This window comes from Cornus florida, unplaced genomic scaffold (genome assembly GCF_030987335.1).
Source record: "Cornus florida cultivar Cherokee Brave unplaced genomic scaffold, ASM3098733v1 CherokeeBrave_3.0.0_Hap2_Chr06, whole genome shotgun sequence".
Classification (NCBI taxonomy): domain Eukaryota; kingdom Viridiplantae; phylum Streptophyta; class Magnoliopsida; order Cornales; family Cornaceae; genus Cornus; species Cornus florida.
The window spans coordinates 4,194,470-4,203,825 of NW_026775576.1; the positions used below are offsets into that span (position 1 = coordinate 4,194,470).

A 9,356-nucleotide genomic window follows, 5' to 3' on the forward strand; every position below is an offset into this window, starting at 1 on the left:
ACCATTACATTTAAATGTCCATAACTCTCCTATCTCCCACTAACATAATCTTCAATATGTATAACTCCCACTAACATAGTATTTGTTAGGCTTAACTCTCATGACTCTTTATTTTACATAACCTTAACTCCCACTAAGACAATTTACTACCCACTAACATGCTAAATTAACACATGCATCATGGATACAAAAATACTTGAAAATACTAAATACTAAAATCAAGTTTATTTTCAACACTACTGAACTTCTCTGTCCTTAGGTTGTTGTTTCGTTACAGATTCTGTGGTTGAAGGAATGTTATTTTTCGATCTTCTTGGTTTGCGTCCTCTAGGGTTTTATTTTGTCTTTGACGTTTTTGCAGGGTTTTGCATAGCTTGTACGTACATGGCTGTTCTTTGCGTTTTCTTGGTCTGACCTCTTTTCTTGAAACTTTCTACGTATTAATATTCTTTTAAATGCATTAGGAAAGTCTTGTCTTTGAGGCTTTTCTTTCAAGATTTTCTGTAGTCAAACTAAATATTCTACTATTCTACATCTTAATTGTGCCACTCCATATGGGTTGAAAATTAAATCCGACACTTAGTTTACGCCAGCAAAGGCAAGACTTTTGTAAGTTGTATTTTCATTATTATGATTTCAAAGACGAGACTCTTGTAAGTCGGATTTTCAATTGACGTAAACTAAGTGTTGCATTTAATTAATGAAAATCCGACTTACAAAAGTCTTGTCTTTGAAATGATAATTGTCGTAAACTAAGTATCGCATTTAATTTTCAACCCATATGGAATGGCACAATTAAGTTCATCTTTGGCGTTGTGAAGGAAAAAAGGAAAAAAAAAAAAAACAAATGAAATAAATGCTCCTTTGTAATGAATATACATGTATATATAGAGTAATATTCAGAGAAATAAATCTTTCATGGAGAGAGAGAGAAAGAGAGAGAGAGAGAGAGAGAGAATAGAAAGCTTTTCATTCAAGTGTGCGCTTACAAGTAGTATATACATATGGCCTATTTATAGGCTCACAATTTTAGCTTCCCAAACAAGCCATAATAAGGCTTTCACTGTAAGCAAGAATTGTGCTTTCTCCGTAAGCCAACAAAACTTTCATTGTAAGTAAGAATTGAGCTTTCTCCGTAAGCCAACAATGTCATCATGGATGACTTAAGATTGTGTACCCCACAAACATATATATATATATATATATATATATAACACTCCCCCTTGAGGTCCACAATACAACACTAAGAATATGCCTCGTTAAAACCTTACTAAGGAAAACCCAGTAAGACAAAACCCTAGTGAAGGAAAAAGAGTACAATATTCTTGTGTATGGTATTGCATAGATTAAAACTGTCTCATTAAAACCTTGCTAAGAAAACCCAATGGGAAAAACCCTAGCGAAGGAAAAAGAGTACAGTATACCAATACCTTTTCGATCACTTGCTTCCCCTCATTAGTTCAACCCTGAAGATCATTTAGTTGACGTATTCCAATGTTGTCCACTAACTTCTTGAATGTTGTAGTTGGAAGCGTTTTAGTGAATAAATCTACTAGATTATTACTTGAGTGTATCTGCTAAACATCAATATCATGGCTCTTCTGGAGCTCGTGTGTGGAAAAGAATTTTGGTGAAATGTGCTTGGTTCTGTCACTTTTTATGTATCTTCCTCTTACCTATGCAATACATGTTGTATTATCTTCATATAATATTGTTGGACTATCTTTGATTGAGGAGAGTCCACATGATTCTCGAATATGTTGTATAATAGACCTCAACCAAACACACTCTCTACCTGCTTCATCAATTACGAGTATCTCAAAGTGATTTGAGGAAGTTGCAGTCATGGTCTATTTCATAGATCGCCATGATATAGCAGTATCACCACAAGTAAACAAGTACCCTGTTTGTGATCGGGCTGTATGTGGGTCAAAAAGATAACTTGCATCTGCATATCCGATTAACTGGGGCTTTAATTTTCTTGAATAAAACAACCTCATATCAGTCATTCCCCGAAGGTAACGCATAATGTGTTTGACCCCATTCCAATGTCTTCAAGTTGGTTCAGAACTATATCGTGCTAGTAAGTTGACTGCAAATGCTATATCAGGTCTAGTACAATTTGCAAGGTGCATTAGAGCACCGATTGCACTAAAATATGGTACTTCAGGACCAAGAATTTCTTCGCCTTCTTCTTGAGGACGAAAATGATCTTTCTTAACATCAAGTGATCGGACAATCATTAGAGAACTCGAGGGGTGAGCTTTATCCATATAAAAGCGCCTCAAGACTTTTTCAGTATATGTTGACTGATTGAAAAGAATTCCACTTGGTAAATGTTTGATCTGCAGGCCGAGATAAAATTTTGTTCCACCAAGATCTTTCATTTCAAATTCTTTCTTTAAATAATTAGCAGTCGTGGTGAGCTCTTCAAGAGTTCCCACAAGATTTAGATCGTCAACATATACAGCTATAATGTCAAATCCATGAAAATGCATGGACAAACTTGATTATTCACATATCCTTCTTTTAGTAAATACTTACTGAGTCGATTGTACCACATGCGTCCTGATTGTTTCAATCCGTATAAGGATCGTTGTAGCCTGATTGAATACATAGTACGTGGTTTCAAGCTATTTGTTTTAAGCATTTTAAATCCTTTAAGGATTTTCATATATATGTCACTATCTAGTGATCCATATAAATAAGTTGTAACCATGTCCATCAGACGCATATCCAGTGCTTCTGAGATTGTCAAACTGATCAAGAAACGAAATGTGATTGCATCCATCATAGGAGAGCATGTCTCCTCATAATCAATACCAGGTCTCTGTGAAAAACCTTGGGCTACAAGTCAAGCTTTGTATCTTACAATTTCATTTTTCTCATTATATTTCCTTACAAATACCCATTTGTACCCTACAGGCATGACATTTTCAGGTGTCTGGACTACAGGTCCAAATACTTCACGTTTTGCTAATGAGTTTAGCTCTGCCTGTATTGCTTCTTTCCATTTTGGCCAATCATTTTTACATCGACACTCTTCAACGTTTTGAGGTTCAGGATCCTCATTATCACCTGCAATATCAAGAACAGCTGCAAAGGAGAATATATCGCTAATAATAATTGTATTTCTATCCCATAATTCTCTATAGTTTATTGAGATCTCATTATTTTTAGGTACCAGTGCCTCTTCAGGGGCTTGTGTCACTTCCGGGGCATACATATCTTCTGGGGCTACTTGCTTATAAAATTTAGATTGATCAATCATTTTCATTGTTCCTTTTGCAAGTATGACCTCTTCAGGAGCGTCAATTTCTTTATTTGATTTCTCTTGTCCTTTCCTCTTCCGGGGAACAGTGTTTTTTGCACCGACTGGTCTACCACGCTTCTGGCATGTCTTAGATGCATTTGCAATAACACTGACAGACTGCCCAACAAGGACATCAATTCTTGCTGGAATGTTTACAGCTGGTATATGTGATTTCATCACTTTCTTTGTGTCAGTGAATGCATTGGGTAATTGATTTGCAATACTTTGCAAATAAATGATCCTTTGAGCTTCTAGTTCACATTAATTTGTGCGAGGATCGAAATGAGATAAAGTCGAGACATTCCAATTAATAACTCGTTGCTCTTCTGGTTTTTTCTTCCCCCCCCCCCCCCCCCATCCTAATGGAGGGAAAACTGCCTTATCGAAATGACAGTCAACAAACCGCACCTTAAAAACATCACCCGTCATAGGTTTAAGATATCTAATAATAGATGGAGAATCAAAACCTACATAAATACCAAGTCGTCATTGAGTACCCATTTTGGTGCGTTGTGGGGGTGCAATGGGAACATATATAGCGCAACTGAAAACTCGTAATTGAGATACTTGGTTGTTGACCAATCACAAGTTGTAGTGGTGAAAAACTATGATATGCAGTTGGTTTAATGCAAACTAGTGATGCTGCATGTAATATCACATGTCCCCAAGCAGAAATAGGTAGTTTAGTTCTCATGAGTAATGGTTTAGCAATTAACTGAAGACGTTTGATAAAAGATTCTGCAAGACCATTTTAGGTGTGAGTATGTGCAACAGGATGTTCAATAAGAATGCCAATTGACATGCAATAGTCATCAAATGATTGAGATGTGAATTCCTCGGCATTATCAAGACGGATAATCTGGATTGGATAATTCGAAAATTGTGCTCGTAATCGGATTAGTTGAGCAAGGAGTCGAGAAAATGCAACATTACGAGTAGAAAGTAAACTTACGTGTGACCACCGTGTTGATGCATCAATTAAGACCATAAAATACCGAAATGGTCCACACGCTAGATGAATTGGTCCACATATATCCCCTTGAATTCATTGTAAAAATGGTGGGCATTGAACAACGACCTTGGAAGGTGATGGTCTGACTATTAATTTACCTTATAAGCAAGCGGTACATGGATAATCATTTGATAAAAGAATCTTCTGGTTCTTTAGTGGATGACCATGTGGATTTTTAATGATTCGGTGCATCATTGTTGACCAGGATGACCAAGGCGATCATGCCAAAGTATAAAAATATTTGGGTCAGAGCACTTCTGGTGCGTCACTGCATGTGACTCAATTACTCTTATATTTATATAATATAATCCAGAAAATAAAGCAAAGAGCTTTTCTAATACATGCTTCTAGCATGTAATACAGAGATATTCAACATCCCCTTTCATTTATAGTCTCCATATGATAACCGTTGAGACGTATATCTTTAAAACTTAATAAATTTCTTTTGAATTTGGTAGAGTATAGAGCATCATCAATATTCAATTTTGTTCCACATGGTAACACAATTATAGCTCTTCCGGAGCCTTCAATTAGGTCTGCTGGACCTGATATTGTATTGACACTAGCTTCAACTAATGTTATGCGCGAAAAATATTTTCTATTTTAGAGTATAATGTGCGTTGTTGCACTGTCTGCCAGACATATATCTTCACCATTTATCTTGGGTACAGTCAATGCCTTAGTCAGATCCATACTTCTTCATACACACAAAATATATATTTCACTTCAAACTTGAAATACAAACTAAATTTACATACATGACAGCCAAAATAAAAATATACTAGTACAACCTAGATAGAGACATATTGATACAATGAAAATTTAAACATACTGATATAGATAAGATAAAACACACAAGGGATAACATGCTAAAGAAGGACACAATAATTGGTATGGATATTTCCATCACCAATCAAATGATAAATACTACCACTAGGATCAGCAAAGAAGTCAGAAACATCAAGGTGAGTAATATCAACTGGCAAATTGTTATCCATAAAATTCATTTCAATTTCTTTTCCTATTCCCTTATCATTCATTGAGGCACGATAAAGATCAGTTAGATGTTTGGGTGTACAATAGGTACGCGACTAATGATCTTTCATTCCACACCTATAGCAAGGCTTGCCATCATATATCTCAGGAGCTTTGTTCTGCAAAGTTTTTCCTTTTGCTTGCTTGGTCGCATTGAATTCCACTTCTGGTGGGACGGTGTCGAGTTCCTTCTAGGAATTAATGAGGAATGATGACCACCACGATTATGATAATTATTTCTATTGCGACCATATCCACGACCACCATGACATCCGGGTCCACGTCCACATCCATGGCTGTGAAATGATGACACATTCGCTTCTGGGAATGGTACAGATCCAGTTGGATGGGACTGGTGGTTTTTCATCAAAAGCTCATTATTTTGTTCAGCCACCAACAAACAAGAAATCAACTTAAAATATTTTGTAAATCTTCACTCTTTATATTGCTGCTGCAGGAGCACATTTGAGGCATGAAATATGGAGTATGTTTTTTCTAACATATCATCATCAGTAATGTTTTCTCCATATAATTTCAATTGTGAGCTGATTTTAAATAAGGCTGAATTGTACTCACTTACACTTTTAAAATCCTGTAATCGCAGGTGGATCCAGTCATAGCGAGCTTTTAGAAGGATCATAGTTTTCTGATGCTCATATCATTCTTTTAAATTTTTCCACAGTGTAAGTGGATCCTTAACTATGAGGTACTCTTTTTTTAATTCCTCATGGAGGTGATGGCGAAGAAAGATCATAGTTTTCACGCGGTCCTACAAGGACGCATTATTTTCTTCCTTAATTGTCTCTCAGAGATTCATGGCATCCAAGTGGATCTCGGCGTCAAGGATCCATGACAAGTAGTTTTTGCCCGAGATATCAAGTGCCACAAATTCAAGCTTGGTAAGATTTGACATTATGAATGAACTATAAATGATAAAATAACATAGTTAGAATTATTTTACAGAAAGAATAATCAATTTTAGATTATAAAAATACTGCAGTCACTATAATATGATTTGCATGGTGGTGATACCATATAATAGTCAATTTATAATCACAACACAACAAGTGGCTTAGTGGCTTGTTAACTCAACTTGCGCATTAAAGGGCCACGGTTCGAATCTTATGGTAATTTTTTTTTCATTTTCCTATTACGTACTCAAATCTGAGCCAAGTTATATGTATAGCAATGCACATGAAGTAACATGTAAAAGATTGTAACAAGATAGCTAGCAAATATAATATAAATTGTTAGTAAATATACTATACCAAATATTCGTGAAACTTCAGGCTCACAAAGAGTATATTAATATATGCAAAATTTTGAGTTTCCCAATTAAATATAAATAATTTAGTATTTGCGAGACTTCGGGCTCAGCAATTTTAATTAACTGTAAAGTTTGAACAACAACAGTTTAATATAAATAATTATTTTTCTTACCTTTGAAGTGAGAAAGAAAAATAGAATTTTCTTCTCAATTGACAGAGTCTTGTGCTGATAACGTGTAATGAATATATATGTATAGAGTAATATTTAGAGAAATAAATCTTTCACATAGAGAGAGAGAGAGAGAGAGAGAGAGAGAATGGAAAACTTTTCATTCAAGTGTGTGCTTACAAGTAGTATATACATATGGCCTATTTATAGGCTCATAATTTTAGCTTCCCAAACAAGCCATAATAAGGCTTTCACTGTAAGCAAGAATTGAGCTTTCTCCTTAAGCCAACAAAGCTTTCACTGTAAGCAATAATTAAGCTTTCTCCGTAAGCCAACAATGTCATCATTGATGACTTAAGATTATGGACCCCACAAACATATATATATAACATCCTTTAATAACAAAACAAAATGACAAGAATGCCAGGGTCCTGTCCGAGTAGTAAGTTCTTTGAGCCTGGTGTCTAATAATTTGAAGCCTTTTAATGTTTAAAATATTAGTATAAAATAATACTTTATAATTGTTTTTTAAAAATCATTCTTCTTCCTTTTTACCTTAAACTTAACAACTCCAATTGACCTGCAAAAGCTCCATTTTTTATACTGAAATAAATTATCGATTTTCTCTCTCTCATTAAAAAGTTCTTCATAGGATTTGTACTTTCTCGTAACATATACTTTTACCTTATGGAAGTTACACAAAACTATTCTCTCTTAATATAGAAAAGCAATTTCTTACGCTTCAAAAACTCTCTCTTTTCCCTCTCTTTCCTCTCCATTTATAAAGTCTTCGTGGTATTCTAGAAGATTCCTCTTTTTTATCATCCCCCTGGGCTGATCCTTTGGGCCTCTTCTTTTATGTGGATTCATTCCTTCTTCCTCAAAATTAGGCCTATTGGGTCGTCTTTCGAACGGGTTGAAAGCTCACTCCTTCTGGATTTAATGGCCAACAGGACGGGTCACACCTGGCCTAACTTATTTTGGTATCCTCAGTTACCCCCTAATTTCTCCCTAATTGATTAGGGTGAGATTACTGAAGAGACATAATAATGATTTGACGGCTCATAATGATGACATGGGAAAGCAAACGGTAGGTTCAGAGACCCATATTTTGAAATTTGAAACCTCATCATTATCTTAACGCCTTGGTTAATGAAACTACCCCTATTAAACCCTAGGTCTGTGTTTTTTGTACTTTCCTTCTGTCTTTTCCTTTATATATTTTCTCATTTGTATTTCTCCACCAGCAGAGTCTTATCCGGTGAGCTTCTCCTTGGGGATTTCCCGTCTTCTAGCTTTCTGCGGCGTGTTCGTCAAATCCATTCCTCAAGGTTAGTCCCAATCCTTGATTTCTTTTCACTGAACTTTCTTCTATTTCTTCTTTATAAATCTGAGATTCTCTTTGTTACTACTATGGCTTTTGACTTAGAAATCCTCCGTGCGAGGTATGAAATCCCCATAGACATTATTATTAGATAGTGTCCCGAGGGGGTGAATATGAGAACTGGCGAGGGTCTTCTTCCAGGGGAGATCCTCTTTTCCCTTCTTCATATAAATATACTCAAATTTCCCTTACACCCCTTCTTCTGTTATGTCTTCAATAAGCTAGGACTTACCTGTAACGACCCGAAGGGGTTTGAACCGCTAACCTGGTCCTTATCCGAACCTGAGGTCACCCAAGTCATTCCACATCATATCAAGTGTTCATGCATCATCCTTGCATCCTAAATAAACTTCAAGAATACTCCAAACAACTTTCCAAGGCTAGGGGTTACTTATACTCAAGAAGAAACAAAGTGCACAATATGTAGTACCATTTCGGTCGACCAAAATGGAGCTGAAGTCGGCCGAAATGGCCCTTAAATCGATCGACCGAAATGGCCATTTCGGTCAGCCGGTTGTGACCCCAATAGGAACTGAACCTATTGGAATGGTCGGCCGACCAAAGTGCCCATTTCTGTTGGCCGAAATGGCCCTGCGAGCTGTAACATCTGTAGAAAACTACTATATACATGGAAATGAAAAATGGTCTTAATGGAGACCTTGAAACTGATCCAATCCCCTCCCAACGTACTGCAAAATGATGAATCATAACCCATACATTCAAAGTATAAAATTTACATGTCCTTTACATAGTTCCAAAGTCATTTACATGAATTACACTATAGATACATCAAGTTTGCAATCTATGCAACAAAATCCATCAACTAGCATCCATAAGTCTCATTACTAAGTACAACAAGTTGAAGTTCAGTAGATTTCATGTAAATTAGATACAAGTTAGGCCTGTGGTGGAACATCACCTGCCACTTCCTTTCCCAAACTTGAAAAATGTTAAATAATAGGGTGAGTTGAACGATCAATAGGAGGTGCCTAAGACACACCTCTTATGACCCCATGAATCCATACAAAGCATAGGAAAATGAGAGAGGGGTTATGCATATTCAGAAGGAAAAACATAGCAACAACTCTAACAACAACACATCAAAATCCTCATCAAGCTATGCCATACTAAAGAATGTAATGGTATGAAATGTCACTCCCCATTTTCTTTTCGAA

At 36.0% G+C, this 9,356-nt stretch overlaps 1 protein-coding gene across 1 annotated transcript; it reads right to left on the bottom strand.

The window, feature by feature from the left end:
• Positions 1–2,054: 2,054 nt before the first annotated feature.
• LOC132313801 (uncharacterized mitochondrial protein AtMg00810-like) lies at positions 2,055–2,498 on the bottom strand. Its single transcript, XM_059812746.1, has one exon. It carries the CDS (start codon positions 2,496–2,498, stop codon positions 2,055–2,057), a length of 444 nt encoding a protein of 147 aa, XP_059668729.1.
• Positions 2,499–9,356: the final 6,858 nt, after the last annotated feature.

Coding starts and splice junctions, on each gene's coding strand:
- LOC132313801 (XM_059812746.1), bottom strand. CDS start 2,498: ATGCATTTTCATGGATTTGACATTATAGCTGTATATGTTGACGATCTA.